A 16,605-nucleotide genomic window follows, 5' to 3' on the forward strand; every position below is an offset into this window, starting at 1 on the left:
TTTTTAGTTGTAATCCTCTATGTCTCTTATGATAATGAAAATCTGAGTCAAAAGTTGAAAAATGTTAGTAGTATTAATTCAAGGTAGTAGATCCATGGGTGGTTTGCCTATATTCCTTTTGTACTCTTCTTGATTACTGAATTTTTCCCAAAATTTGTAACATAAAATAAAAGACGTTTTTATGCGTGAAATGGAAAAAGAAAAATCAGGATAAGCCTATTTTTATTTTCTCACAAATGCCCAGGAAGTGTTATTTCTTTTATAAGGCATTTGAAAATTATAAACATAAATGCATTTAGTATGAATTAAGTACTTTCAGTATAATTGAGAAAGTTATGCATAAAATATATTTTATACCAACACTCAATTAATAATAAATGGATTGTCTAGATTTGGGGATTCTTCTTTCTTACACATATCTTTTTGGTTTGTAATTGTCACCAAAGAGTGTGAATCTTGATAAGCATTCCAATAAGATGATTAATCTAAGGGAAAAAGTGAAAACATACATAAAAAACATTTGGTTTTAATCAGGTTCATTTATCTGTGTTCAATCCCTGCTTCAGAAACAAGTTTCAATTTTTTTTCCCAGTTTTGTTCCTGTTAAATGAGAACAGATTATATCTCTTGTGTTTTTCCAAATTTTTTTTTTTTTTTTTTTTTTTTTTTTGAGACACAGTCTCGCTCTGTCACCAGGTGCCAGGCTGGAGTGCAGTGGCGTGATCTCGGCTCATTGCAACCTCCGCCTCCCAGCTTCAGGCAATGCTCCTGCCTCAGCCTCCCAAGTAGGTGGGATTACGGGCACGCGCCACCATGCCCAGCTAATTTTGTACTTTTTTAGTAGAGATGGGTTTTCACTATGTTGGCCAGGATGGTATCAATCTCTTGACCTCGTGATCCACCCGCCTCGGTCTCCCAAAGTGCTGGGATTATAGGCATGAGCCACCGCGCCCAGCCCCTTTTCCAAATGTTTAACAGCAATTGATAAAATATAGATTACATCAGAGAGAAAGAGAGAGGGATAAAATTTCACTTAGGGGCCAGGCGCGGTGGCTCGCTCCTGTAATCCCAGCACTTTGGGAGGCCGAGGCGGGTGGATCACGAGGTCAAGAGATCGAGACCATCCTGGTCAACACGGTGAAACCCCGTCTCTACTAAAAATACAAAAATTAGCTGGGCATGGTGGTGCGTGCCTGTAATCCCAGGTACTCGGGAGGCTGAGGCAGGAGAATTGCCTGAACCCGGGAGGCAGAGGTTGCGGTGAGCCGAGATTGCGCCATTGCACTCCAGACTGGGTGATAAGAGCGAAACTCTGTCTCAAAAAAAAAAAAAAAAAATTCACTTAGGAGGTTTTAAATATGTCATATGGTCAGATGTTTTCCTGGAAATACTAATTTCCAATGTTATTATCAAAAAATAAAAAAGTGTAATTTCTGGAAGTTTTCTAATTACTTGGCAGTTTCTAGACGTTTTCTTATTACTCTGCTTTTCTATCGCTTAGTCTACCACTTAGATTAAGTTTCTTATTTCACACTCAGAAAATGAGAAATATTGCTTATTCTCTCTCACCATAATTCCTGGAGCGTTAAGGGCAATTGTACGTGAGCTGACAAAAAATACTTAATTTTAATATTTCTCTGCTTTGTAATGAAAAGCTACTGATCCCACCTCACTCCATACTGCTAAGAATCACTATAGATCATCTAGTTAATGACATGGATAGTCTCAAAGGGCAGAAAACACTTAAATGTGAAATTAGATGATGCTTATTATACAAGTTCTATTTCACATGGAGGATTGAAGGCACATACATTCTAAAAAATCATATTGCTTATTTTCATTAAAATATTTCCCAATCACCTGCCTCAAAATGGAGGGTGTACTCTCCACTTTAGGCTTCTGGTGGAGGGAATAATGTCAAGCCGTCATCTAAAGCAAAGGAGACGTGTCTGTAAGGAAGCATGGCTGGGAAAATGAAGTGTTTATGCCCTTCTGATATTTTCCAGAATGGAATATTCCCACATCAAACCTGAGATGCTCCCAATGGCTGCATCCCTTGAAAGAGATTAATCTTCAAAGTGTTTTTTTTTTTTTGGAGACGGAGTTTCGCTTTTGTTACCCAGGCTGGAGTGCAATGGCACGATCTCGGCTCACCGCAACCTCCGCCTCCTGGGTTCAGGCAATTCTCCTGCCTCAGCCTCCTGAGTAGCTGGGATTACAGGCACGCGCCACCATGCCCAGCTAATTTTTTTTGTATTTTTAGTAGAGACAGGGTTTCACCATGTTGACCAGGATGGTCTCAATCTCTTGACCTCGTGATCCACCCGCCTCGGCCTCCCAAAGTGCTGGGATTACAGGCGTGAGCCACCACGCCCGGCCCCAAAGTTTTAACTCAAAGATTTAACCTTCCCACATTGACCTCAATTACTTGCAAAATATTATTCATGCTTTATAAGAATGATTAATTGCTAGTATGGCTACATTCCAGTCCTTTTAAAAAGTCAGAAATTGCATCTGATTTTTTTTTAAAAAATAGGCTGGACACGGTGGCTCACGCCTGTAATCCCAGCACTTTGGGAGGCTGAGGCAGGTGGATCACGAGGTCAAGAGATTGAGACCATGTTGAAACCCCATCTCTACTAAAAAAATACAAAAATTAGCTGGGCGTGTTAGCATGCGCCTGTAGTCCCAGCTACTCAGGAGGCTGAGGCAGGAGAATTGCTTGAACCCAGGAGGAGGAGGTTGCAGTGAGCTGAGATCATACCACTGCACTCCAGCCTGGTGCCTGGCGACACAGCGAGACTGTGTCTCAAAATAAATAAATAAATAAATAAATAATAACCTCTTTGTTGAATTATTTGAGAATAAAATAATCACACGCATATACACACAGAGACACAGGCATGGATTTACACAGCTGACTGGATTTTGGGGCGTATGCATACAGCAAAACCTGAGACAATGGGGAACCCCTGATGGCCACAATAGTGGCATTTTTTAACTTGAAAAATAGCATCCCAAAGCTTAAAGCATATTAGTATACCGCCAACTGAAATTGTACTTAGCAAGCACACCAAGAATTCCACAGTAAAGATGGGTAATCTTTTCTGCAGAAGCACGACAACCCACCCTGCATAGAAAGCAAATAAATAAATACCCAAATAGACCTATAAGATGAAATTTGGAAACAGTCATAAGTTGCTAGGTAAAGTCTTCACAAGTGGTCAGTGCAAACAGGATAGATGTAAACTATCTAAAAGGTATTTTAATAGCCTGCCTACAGTGTGGCAGAAAGACGTTCCCTCCTTAGCTCTATCTTCAGGCTCAGACAACATTTTATAAACAAAGCTCTGGCTTATTGTCCCTAATGACCAAGATCCTTGATAAATACTCTCTTAGAGCTGAAAAACCAAATCCAGTAAAAATAATCTTACAAAATAGACAACACGCTTAGTGTCATTTCACTATTTCAAAAATTATGTTATTCATCTATTAGGAGGTATCTCAGAATATGTTTTTAAAATCACAAATTTTACCTAAAATACAAAAATAGAATTCTTTAGTTTACAAAAAGTCAACAACAAAATCATTATACAAAAGACTCAGCAGTAAAAGTCCTCAGGAACTACAAGGAGACTATGAACAATATTGAGGATATTAATTCAGAAGGTGTTAATTTTCTAATCAATAAACTGAGAAATTATAGCCCAATTATATGGATTTTGTGGGGAGGAGGAACAATGAATCCCCAGAAGTTGTATGGAAAACTGTGCATGTGTGTGTGTGTGTGTGTGTGCGCGTGTGTGTGTGTGGCACTTGCTGAATTCCCACATTAGACTTTGACCTAGAAGAGGCTGAGATACACTATAAAGTTTTATAAGTATATTAAGCGCTACCTGATTGCATCAATCAGAGATATACAAAATCACAGAAAATTCTAGTATCACTTAATATCAACAGCAAAAAATATTCTCTTATATTTGAAATCCATGGATACCCAAAAAGCACATTCATATACACCAATGCATATTCAAAACTAATAGTATACATACTGAATCCTTAGTAGAACAAAACCCAAGTGTAGAATTAGGAAATGAGAATGTAAGCCAATTTAACTTGATCCCCTTAAACCAATTAATTCACCTCACTTTCACAGCATCAAGGTAAAGATCAGCCTCTTCTGTCATTCGGTTAGACAGTCTGCAGACCAAACATGGATTAGCCAAAATGCCACTGGGAGTTGGGTTTTTTTTTTTTAAACCAGCCTGCACAATTCTTCAAAGCTATAGTTATTTGTTCTCAATATGAAATATTTTTCCCTTTAATTAAGTAAAGATAACAAGTCTCCCCTAATGAGGAAGTACAAATTTTCTGAAGAATATTAAATTGCTTGTTACAATCTTATTAGTGCAGATTCTCTATGTTCATTTAGACACTAACATTCTCTTAAGTGTTGTCAGATGCTAGGGATGAATGTACTCACTTAATACACTGATATCACCTTCAATTTACATCCTGCTGGATGTGTTCTTTTTTCTCATTTCTGAGTGGAGTCATCAGTTTTGAGCCATGGGAAGCTGTGATCCACTGTCAATCAGCAAGCCAAGAAATCCTTCACCTCCTTGTTCCTGCTCCCATTTTCCTTCCACACTGGGGTGCAGCACCCCACCTCATACCCTTCCTGGGAGGCTGACAGCTCCCTCCACAGACGTCACCTGTACAGCGGGAGGGGAACTCTTACCTTTGAACATATGTAATTTCTGCTCCAATGCTGGCTACTTTGGTATTAAACAGTCCATAGAACTGTGATTTATTTTAAAATGAGCAGAAAAGTCTTGGGCCCTGATTAAGTTTTATCTCAGAGTCACACAAATATTACTCCTATTGAATAAATTTTAAAGGGAGGTGGGACATCAGAAAATATGTTTTCATTATACCACAAGTCATACTTTTTTTAATAGAGTTACACCAAAATAAGTGAGAATAGTTTAATATAATGGTTAATTTGGTTACAATGAAATAAGTAAGCATAAGGCGACTCAGTTGGAAAAGCCGTAAACAACTCTACTCATAATGTCGACTACCATAAAACAGATACATTTCTTGCAGCCACCATAATATAATGCTGCCCTTTCAGATAAAGATAATTTTAGCGTGTTCCCCTAGCTATCTGGTTCAAAGGTTTGCAATTTTCGTAAGGAAAAGCATGCAAATACTTAATGAAAGCCTTTCAGTATTACATTAGAAACAGCCAGCTAGTATCACAAAATAGAACAGGGTTTCTTCAATAATGAGGCAAAATAGACCATGAAAGGATAGAAGTGTTAAGGAAATTCTACACCACATCCTCTCTGTCTCACAAGGTATGTTCTTAAGATGATGGTCTAAATCACAGTGGTGAAACCCTGGAAAGAAACCTATTTGGAGCTATAGAAAAAAAAGCTTTAACAATCTGCAGTTCTCGATGGGATTGCTGTAGCCGGGCAGAGAGGTGATTGAGCTCATTTGGGAAGCCATCTGATGCTGCTATCTGCCACTCAAATGTGCTAACACTGTAGAAGAACCCCTGGCACCCTCACAATTCCTAAAAAGAATGAGCAGAGCATGGCTTTGGTCTGAGTGGGATTCATGAAACGCCCAAGGGGAGGTGATGGCTCCTTGGAGAGAATGGCTGTGTCTGGGAAGAGAGGGCAACTCACTTTCGGAAAGTGGACCGTGAGGAGAATGGAAGGGAAGATCCCTGTCGTCCATACCCGTCAGTGGTTGCCAAGTTTCTACATGTGAAATGATGGGAATCTATGTGCGGGCTCTCCTAATGGTTTTAACAAGGACTTTGTTTACACCTACAGTGGTCATTGGGTGTCAGCTGACAATTCACAGAGGTGTTGGGGCCAAACAATCTAGAAAAGTCAAAACAAATTTAACGACTTTATTAGTTTTTCTTTAGAAATAATTTGATGTAATTTAAGATTATATTTTAATTGCTAAATATGATCAATTTAATGTGAAATGATGGTAAGTTATGAATAAACTACATGGGTCTTCCATATGCCTAGTGGCCAGACGAGTTCAGGTCTATGCTCTTGAAAACACCAGGAAAAAAATTTTAAAAAGACCCGGCTCACTCAGAATGGAAGTCTCAAAGCCTACATGCCTTTGTGTGTTAGACTGTCCCTCAATCTTTCGAGTTTGTGGACTCACATGTGTTAGGTGGAGATGCTTATTCAGTCTTGAGGTTTTCTTACAGGGAAAGGAAGCCCTTGAGCTGTGAGTCTCTTGGCCTGTGGAAGACTGACTTATTCCCCTAGAGGCTAGGAGGAAGCCTGGACAACGACAGCTCCGGGCAGTCTTCCTGGGCTGGCGGGGAGCACATCATGGCCTCTGCTCCTCCAAGCTCTAAGAGGGCGCCGGCCACTTCAGGGCTTACTGGGAACCAGTGGGCATGTCCATCTGAGCCTGGGGCACAGTGGGCAGAAGCAATTGGTTCAGCATGTAAATGGCATCTTTTCACATCTGCTGTGTCACTCATCAAATTGCTATTCTGACTCCCAAATGCCTTACTCCATTGTATTTTTTTTTTTTTTTTTGAGACAGGGTCTCACTCTGTTGCCCAGGCTGCAATGCAGTGGCGTGATATCGGCTCATTGTAACCTCTGCCTCCCAGGTTCAAGCAATTCTCCTGCCTTAGCCTCCCAAGTAGCTGGGACTACAGGCATGTACCACCACACCTGGCTAATATTTTTCTATTTTTAGTAGAGATGTGGTTTTGTCATGTTGGCCAGGCTGCTCTTGAACTCCTGTCTCAAGTGATCCACCCCCATTGGCCTCCCAAAGGGCTGGGATTACAGGTGTGAGCCTCCGAACCTGGCCTCTTACTACATTGTCTTACTCTTCAATTAATCAGAGATGAAAATGGGTGCTATTAGGTAATATCCCCCCGTGGAAGACCATGATGGCACTGAGAAAACTCGGGCACAAGAGCATCTGATGCAGCAGAAGCACAATGGCAGTGAACAAGAGGTGAAGACGCAGTGAGGAGAGAGAGCACAGGTGCCCCTGGAGGGGGCTGACGACGTGTCTGTGTGCGGGAGAAAAGCGAGGTGGACTGAGCGAAACTCTGCTCGTGGCACTGGAGACTGTAAATGTGAGTTTTATAATAATGACATTCTCATACAAATTTAAATGATATACAATAGCCTTCATTTTAGAAGTCATAGAATTATAGTTTAGAAAAAGAAACACCTCTGAAAATGGTTAAAATACGAAGCCTTTGATTTTAAACGAGTTTCTCCCGAAGAAGCGCATTGGAAGGGGCGTGAGGAAGCAGACCGTGGTCACGATTGTGAACTGTGCTTCACATTTTCCGAGAGTCACTGTTACCATAAAATGTGTCGTTTTCAGCGATTTAACAGAATTTCTTCCCAAGGTAATTTATATGTACACGCTTGGTGAACAACAAAGTTTTAAGCAAATACAGGGCATTATATTATTGTTGTTTTGTTTTTATTACTGCTATTATTATTTTAACTGTTTGGACCAGATCATTTTCACCTAAGCCTAATAAATAAAGTTTCAGTGTTTCAATATTTAAAGCACCACTAACTGTGGCCCTCAGTGGTCCCCAGCCTGAGGGGTCCAGGCCACGCACCGTACAGAAGTCAGGCTCCCAGAGGGCAACACCTCAGCAGGCAGCTACACCTTCATCTTAGAGACTGGGTTCTGATCCGGCAAACTGACCAGTGCTTCTGCTCATTTCAATTAATCCCATCAACCTCACCTGCATGGCACCCAGGGTATTTGTTTAGAAGCAACACCTACCCAGGTGGAGAAAGTAGAATTATTTTAATATACTATGCGATTAACATTGCACTTATTCTACTGTAATCCAAGAAATGAACCCATCATGCAACATACAGATATTTCACCTGCTTCAATTTCACTCATTTTCCCTTTATAACTTCTTAGAGTAAATCGTACTGATATTTATTCTCTCTTGCCAAATTTACAAATTTTATATACACACACAAACAGACACACACACATATATACAGTACACATATCTGTATACTGTATGTATGTATACATGTCTGTATGAAAAGTATATCCTATCATAATCAGTGTATATTTACTGTATATATATATACATGCACACACACACACACACACACACACATATATATAGGACACATGTCTGTATACTGTATGTATGTATACATGTCTGTATGAAAAGTATATCCTATCATAATCAGTGTATATTTACTGTATATATATATACACACACACACACACACATATATAGTACACATGTCTGTATACTGTATGTATGTATACGTGTCTGTATGAAAAGTATATCCTATCATAATCAGTGTATATTTACTGTATATATATATACACACACACACATATATATATAGTACACGTCTGTATACTGTATGTATGTATATATGTCTGTATGAAAAGTATATCCTATCATAATCAGTGTATATTTACTGTATATATATATACACACACACACACATATATAGTACACATATCTGTATACTGTATGTATGTATACATGTCTGTATGAGAAGTATATCCTATCATAATCAGTGTATATTTACTGTATATATATACACACACACAAACACACACACATATATATAGTACACATGTCTGTATACTGTATGTATGTATACATGTCTGTATGAGAAGTATATCCTATCATAATCAGTGTATATTTACTGTATATATATATACACACACACACAAACACACATATATACTGTGAAAAATATGTCTATTCTGTCACAATCTTGCTCTACAACTTTGACCATGAGGATACAATTTATTTATATAGTCTTTTTTGACATGACTACAAAATTTCAAAAAAACTGGGGATTGGTCAACACCAAGAGCCTATTCTAATGTTATCCACATTTTTGAGACCTTTCTGTAACTTAGGAAATGGGCCTACAAATCTGCAAAACCGTAAGCTTTCCATGAATTTAAATGAGTTAGAAATACTGCAAATATAACCTTTTCTTGCTTTATTTGGGGATTTAAATTCAGGTTTTGGTGACCCATGGAAGAAATAGAGAAGAAAATATGAGAGTTATGACTCAAAGGAGAATACCGTCTCTTGGAAGTCAAGCTTACAATATGGTGATTCACCTCTAATTTCCCACTAAGCCCTGTCCTCACTCATTTGCTTAGTAACAAATTTTAAAAGATAAGACCATCCTCTTACATTTACACATTGACGCAGTGGCAATATTCCCATGAAAAGACAAAAAAGTGTTTTCCACGGTTTATGTTTGTAGATTTTCTGTGTGTGTGTGTTTGTAGCAAAAAATGTAAACCATTCCATAAGTATTTCCAATTATGTAAATTCAAGGCTCTGTAAGATTTAAATGTCAAATAAAAATTTTCTAAAATCTTCTATGTACAGCTAGACTTATATATTCATTTTTTTTCAGTGTCAACTTCAGCAGAACTGTCAATAATTTTATACATAGTTAATTTGGTAGACTGAGCATATTAGTATCATTCTGTGAATCATCTTTATACTTACAGGAAATTAACAAATTAACTGATAGCAATAAACAATAGCAAAATCAAGAGTCCTTACCATACTAAGTACTAAAATATTTCTGCTGAAATATGGATTATATCGTAGCTACTCTCAAATCACAGACTATTGAATGCATAGGAGATGATTAATTCATCAGCTAATCAGTGTTCAGTGGGATTTGAGATGTGTACATTTTAATACAAATTTCAGTATCCTCTTGTCTTTGCAATCTTCTGAGATGTCTATATTTATTTAAGAACTTTCCCATTAATATATATTAGTTCTAATGTTTTCCAAGAAACCTCTAAAGCCATCAGTTTTCAGGAATTTAATTTAAATTTAAGAAGTCTGTACGGATGACAAAGAAATTCTCAGATTTCCCTGGAAGACAAGCCTGTATGTGAGGACTTGTGAATGAGATTGTGCTCTCAATTATCTGCTCAAGGTCACTACTAGTGACAAGGATAACAAGAAAGTTTTCCACTCATAAGTATGGAATATAGAATCTTTATATGATGAAAGAGCCCTGAAAAGCTACTGTTTATGATGATTAGGGGTATGAATCAACATAATTACCATAGGGACCCTCTGTCAAATAATCCACAAAATAAGTGAAGAAATAAGACAAAGACTTACTGACCCAAAACATCATCAAATCGGTTCTGAAAGAGGCATGAGCTACTCAACAAATCCCGGTGCTTTAGGTGTTCTTAGACTGTCTTCTTCCTAGATTTATAATGTTTTTATACTTACTGATGCACAAAAGGCCATATATACCTTCTGCCATAAAGAATGCATTTGAATATCTATGCATAGGAGATGATTAATTCATCAGTGCAAATGGAGGGAGGGGGTTTCACTTCCTAAAGAGTAATCAATAAAATCCTTCAAGTCAGCCAGGCATGGTGTCTCACACCTGTAATCCCAGCACTTTGGGAGCCGAAGTGTGTGGATCACGAGGTCTAGAGATCAAGACCAGCCTGGCCAATGGCCAACATGGTGCAACCCTATCTCCACTAAAAATACAAAAATTAGCTGGGTGTGGTGGCATATGCCTGTAGTCTCAGCTACTCGGGAGGCTGAGGGAGGAGAATCGCTTGAACCCAGGAGGCGGAGGTTACAGTGAGCCGAGGTCGTGCCACTGCACTCCAGCCTGGCGACACAGCGAGACTCCGTCTCAACAACAACAACAACAACAAAAACCCTTCAAGTCAAATTACCTTGTTAAAATGAAATACATTAATGATTGAATATATTTCATTGAATATATTAATAAATGAATGTAAATAATCAATAAAACCTCTGCAGTCAAATTACCTTGTTAAAATGAAATCTATTAATGAAGTTTAACTTATGGGTCACCTGTAATAATGAAGCTGCTTTAGGAGTTGAGCCTCTAAGTGACTTATTACGGTAATAACAACAGAACTTAGCGTCCAGCAACTCCTACCTTCTCTGTTCATCTTGACTGTGGAGGCAACAATTCATGGTATTCACCAAAAAGCTGAACAAACGACTGTACAGGGACTTGGCCAAGAGGTCCCGGAAAAATTCAGCCATCTGTATGGTGTGTCGTCTTATTATCACGTCTCCTAAAACGGCAGAAAGGAGAGAAGGCGTGAGCACAAGGGTTTCCTCATTTGGAAGCCAACCAAAACTCCACACATCCTATTTATTCCCCACACATCCATTCGACAAGTGATGTATAAAGATCATATTGATTCTAGCAAATGAGAAGGTCTCGGTCAGTTATTATGCAAAACATTTCCTAAAACGAATGTCATGTGCATTGCAATCTTCTTCATTACAACTGTTGGCCACAGAGTTGCACCTTTATTGTAGGGTGTGTAATTTCACCTCAGTTAGGAAGCCAGTTCTTCACAGGGCCCCTCCCGGCAAGGCTTCTGATAACGACTCACTGGTTTGGATACTGAATCTTCCTAAGGCATTTGGAAATAAGCTGTCTGGAAAATCATATATTTTAAATATTTTCAAAGACATGATTTCATCAACCAGAAAGTGGGTCTGGAGTTTGGAAAGAAGATTGGAACTTAGGTGGGAATTTATATGTCATTCTCAAAGAGACAGTGATTGAGCTCTTGAGTGACAGGTTTGTGAAAGAGAACAGAACAGAGACAGGGCCAAGGAACAAGGAGCAGGGGTGGTTTGCCACTGAGCCGGTCCCACCACTGTGACAGGAGGGCTGAGTGTGAATGGAAGTCTAGAATTCATATTCTATGGCCTTGGCCAAACTTACTGACCATTGCATCTCAGGCAGAGCAGGAGACCAGGAACAGGGTGGGATCCACGTGGAATGGGGTTGAAGGGTTTTCAATCTGTTAGAAGCACAGGTGAGGAAGGATACCTACTGATACTGGGAGAAATGTAGTCAGAGAGCTACAAGTTCAAGGCCATCGAGATGGAACAACACAAGGTGGCAGCAAAAGCGGGTGTGGCCGTTTATGACATTGTGAAATTGACATTCCTAGAGCCAGATGACTGTGGAGTGCAGGTGGGGCACCCACAGGGTGGTGGTAACAGGTGAGGGTGGTGTAAAGCGGAGGAAATCATAGATACTATGATGAGCTCGATGTTTCTCAAAAGAAGGTGCAAAGAAGAACAATGTCTTCAAGATGCTTAGTGTGGCTAGAGGCAAGGGTGCCAGTGGGGCCTCCTAAGCCATCTAAAGTGACGAGCTTTCCTCTAAAGGAGTTTCTGTACCTTTGAAACTGTTGGTCTTATTTCTAAAATGCCTGTTGGATTTCAGAAAGATTATTTCAGAAGCAGTGTGGAAGAAGGGCAAGCAGAGATAAGGTCAGATAAAAGAGGAACCAAGAGCGTCTTTCTGTAATGCAGGAATGAATGATAACTTCAGCAGTGCCTAAGAAAATGAAGGGAAGGCAATAAGAATGGGAGATACTGATGAGGTTGAACTGGCGTGTGTCTGACCAACGCATGGAGGAGGTGGAAGAGAGAGCTATCAAGGATAACTTTTGGGCAACTGAGTGAACAATGGGGAGATTCATTCTGGGAGTAGGAGTGAGGCAGAAACTGTGAGCCACCTACCTAAATACCTGCAAGTAGGTACAAAAGGCCACAGAGGATGAACAGCAGCGATTTCAGAGAAAAAAAGGTCAGACGAATGGTGAGTTCTCACAGTCACAATAAAGAGGAAAGTCATAAGGCCATCATTCAGAGCGAGTACTCGAGGATTATGTGGGAAACCACTGTCTTTGCTCACGGAGTAGAGAGGCATGTAGCATGGAGATTAAGTGTGTCATCTGGGAGTGAGTCAGCGCTAGATTCTAATTCCAAACGTGTCACCTACTAGTGATTTGATGTTCAAAGTTATTTAACTTACTTGAATCTTAGTGTTCCCATCTGTCAAAATGGAAATAGTAATGGCCACATCAGAGCAATTGGTGAGAATTCAAACACTACAATTTTTATAGGACTTGGCACAATACCTATCTGTTTATAAATACCCAATAAATGACAGCTATTCTAACCAATGAGGTAGCAGGAAAAGGTGGGTCCTTCACTGAAGAGTGCAGCATGACACCACACATGCAAATCGATCCAATATTTTATTTGAATAAACCCTCTTGGACTGATGGCTTAGCTTTTCTAAGATGAAAGATTAGCTAGAAGGGGTGACCAGTTAGGAAGAATGGTCTCTTAGGAGCATAAAGAGTCTACAGTATAGTTGTATCAAATGACCAAAAAGGCTCATAATGCTTTTCTCATTTGGCATTCAATTCATAGAAATAGTTTCACTGAGTGGAGATAGGCCAAACTGGATTTAATTTTCATATTTGATTCCAAATTGCACAAACATGTTAAAGTTTAAGAAATTACCTTTAAAATATTGAATATCAGTTGTTAAGGCAGATGCCAACTCATCTGTTGATACTTGTAACATTCCAGCCACTGAAATTAAATCAGCATTATAAACACAAAGTTAGTATATTTTTTGTTACTGAGAACATTGCATTGTATGGCTATAATTGATAAGTTTTATATAGACACATAAAACATAGGTAATTTAAAAAGTCATCACTACTGTAATTGTCAAATTCAACTAGAGAAACATCTTAGAGTAATCAAAACATTAATGAGTTCTTGCAGTCCTGTGCACTAAACCACAGCAGATTTTCTTCCTCCCTGTTCTCACAGATGGTATGGAATTTCTTTTTCTCTCCAAATTCCTGGTTAAATCACTTTGATATAGGTGGAGATATGTTGTTTATTGACAATCTGTGGTTTTAAGGTATTTTTTAAAAATCTAGGAGCGACTAATGAGGCAACTTCAAAGAGATAAATTCTTGGCAAGATCTTTGAAGATAAGTCATTACATTCTGTTTAAAATGTTTAGCTAATAACATGCCCCCAAAATATACTGGGTGGTGGGGTGAAGAGTACTTAGAACAACATAAATAAACATAAGTATGTGTTAAAGAATCGGTGTTGTTAATGTGGCGCACAGAATGAGAATAAAAGTACATCTTGCTTCCCATTTCCCTAATAGATTATAAGAAAAAACAAAGTGGACCATTTTACCTCCTCACTGAATACTACTATAAAAGGTTTACGCCAACTGGCTTTTCTGTACTATGTCTCCATCTACTGGTAGATCTACAACGCTGCACATCAATGAGGTTAATGTCAGAAGGTCATGTTCCACTGACCTTGTTCCAGGAGCTGGAGGTCAGAAACGAAGGCGGAGTCCCCCTCGGTCAGAGCAGTAAACCGAATGTCTCCAAGGTGCAATATTGCTGCTAGAATTACAAACAGATTCTCCACCTCCTATGAGTTTTACAAACAGAGAATGAATAGGGTGCTTAGAAGAAAGATTAAAAGGCAGAATTTTTAAATATCTGAAAGTAGGTTACAAAAATGATGGCCCTATTAATGAGGTTGTGAGTTTGCAGATCCCAAATGTTTGATATGGCGAGAAAACTACCAATCTCTACCTCAAAATCCAAGTCTCATCATTCAAAGCATATTTTCTCCAGACCAATGTTTCTGTTCCTGAAGCATCAGAGAATAAGGTAATACTATTCTGATATAAATTAACAGCTTGTAGATAATGGTCATAACAAAAATGAATAATTGTGTGCTGAAGGTTTCACTTGTAAGGTCAGACTTCACCCCTGTCCTCTGCAGGCTCACGATGAACACTACTCAGACTCAGCACATGCTGTGGCCGCTTCATTCAAGGACCTACACATGGTGTTCATTTCCTTGCTATCTCTCTTACGAGATAAATTAACATGATGATTGCAGAATTTTTCACTTCTCCTGGAAAACTAAAGGAGGCATAATGAAAACAACTGTGCCTAGACTAACAAAATGCTAATTGTTTTTTAAGGTATTTTAAGGAAAACAGAAAAAAATGGATGTTGGCAAGAGTTATCTTTGAGCAGAGGGTAGCAGGAAGTAAGAGAATGCTGGAAGAGCATCTGGAACACTGCAGAAAAGAATCAACGAGACCTTAAGTTTGGTTTTGGACAGTCACTTTTTGGCAAGAATGAAAGATCTAGAAAAAGCTGCAAGTTAAACCGTACTTCTCTAGAATGTCAAATATTTAGCATGATGAGATCAGTAGTAAAACAGGTTGAGCCCTAAGAAGGGCGGTGACACAGCCTGCTATGTTCTCAGCTTCCTAATCCGTAGTGTGAGAACAAAAACTCCTTCCATAACTACTGTGGGAGTTGTTCTAAGAGCAACGCTGATTCGCTTTATAAATACACAGTGGAAACAATATACTTATTGAGACTTCCGTGATTTTCTCCAGAGCCTGTAGTTTTCATAATAAGGTATGATTTTACCAATTTTAAAATAAGAGCATTGAAAAGAATGACCTCTAGTTTTCAGGTATAATAATATTCTATGAAGGTGATATACATACAAAAATGTTTTTGGTTAACCCCTCAATCATAAATTCGTATTTCAAATTTAATTCACTTATGTGTATAAAATGACATTATTCAAGCCTCTCAAACTACTTAACTACTTGTCAGCTTATTTTTTTTTTCCTTTTTGAGACAGGGTCTCACTCTGTTGCCCAGGCTGGAGTGCAGTAGCACAATCATAGCTTACCATAGCCTTGACCCCCTGGGCTCAAGTGATCCTCCCATTTCAGCCTCTTGAGTAGCTGGGACTATAAGCACGTTTCAGCTAATATAAAAAAAAATTGTGGAAATGGGCATCTCACTATGCTGCTCTGGTTGGTCTCGAATTCCTGGCCTCAAGGAATCCTCTTGTCCTGGCCTCCCAAAGTGCTGAGATTACAGGTGTGCACCACCATGCCCAGCATTTTTTTTTTAATCAATTAATTTTCATGAAAGGTTCTGGGACCTGCAAGATAGGCGCCTCTGGATAGACAGCTGAAGAATTGGTACTGTTCTCAAGAACCTCACAAATTAGTGACGGAGACAGAGCTGTGAGGATAACTATGACGTGCATTAGTCTGGTGGGTTCTATGACAAAAGCAAAAACAAACTCCTCCGTGAGCAGAGAGGAGGCTGTGATGCGGTGTGTCTGTGTAGTGAGCAGCCATTCCTGCCGCCCTGCTAGACGGGAGAGCTGGAGGCACTGTTGTGAACAGATCCTCCAGGACCACAATCACAAGTGTTGATTCAAGGACTTCGCTCGCCCAGAAATACCTTCCTTTGAATCTTACCGCACATAATCAATCCCTCCAAAGTGGACTAAACTGTCACCATTCAAGTCACTCCCGCGATCAGGATGAAGGAATTAATTTCATGTTTTTTGCTAGTGTGTACCTACTTCTTTTACCAAAAAGCCTCTGCGAGTCTCCCCGGGTTACCTTAGTCAGAAAGTGTACTTTGCTTGCCCTGCCTTTGAGCATCAGTCATGAATTTTCAAAGCCCTGTTTCCAAGCAACTGGTATTTTGGCAGAATGGTTTCTATCCACATCCCTAGCTTCACTTCCTATGAGGAAGCAGGCATTTCAGGCATGGAAGGAGGGGGAAAAAAAAAACTGCCATGGCAGCAAGTGCAAAGACAGAACGGTGCCAGTGGGTAGG

The 16,605-nt window shown here is 39.3% G+C and overlaps 1 protein-coding gene across 3 annotated transcripts in view; it reads right to left on the bottom strand.

The window, feature by feature from the left end:
• MYO16 (myosin XVI) overlaps window positions 1–16,605 on the bottom strand; it is a 700,871-nt gene that overhangs the window by 234,273 nt on the left and 449,993 nt on the right. For all 3 annotated transcript variants that reach the window (XM_064361880.1, XM_064361879.1, XM_021677383.2), the window contains exons 18-20: window positions 14,242–14,359; window positions 13,412–13,483; window positions 11,004–11,145 (exon numbers count right to left, since the gene is read on the bottom strand). In XM_064361880.1, the coding sequence (XP_064217950.1) occupies window positions 11,004–11,145; window positions 13,412–13,483; window positions 14,242–14,359 (332 nt within the window). The remainder of the gene's footprint in view (window positions 1–11,003; window positions 11,146–13,411; window positions 13,484–14,241; window positions 14,360–16,605) is intronic.

This window comes from Aotus nancymaae, unplaced genomic scaffold, assembly GCF_030222135.1.
Source record: "Aotus nancymaae isolate 86718 unplaced genomic scaffold, 86718_ANA_hifiasm-v0.15.2.pri h1tg000044l, whole genome shotgun sequence".
In the NCBI taxonomy this organism is placed as follows: Eukaryota; Metazoa; Chordata; class Mammalia; order Primates; family Aotidae; genus Aotus; species Aotus nancymaae.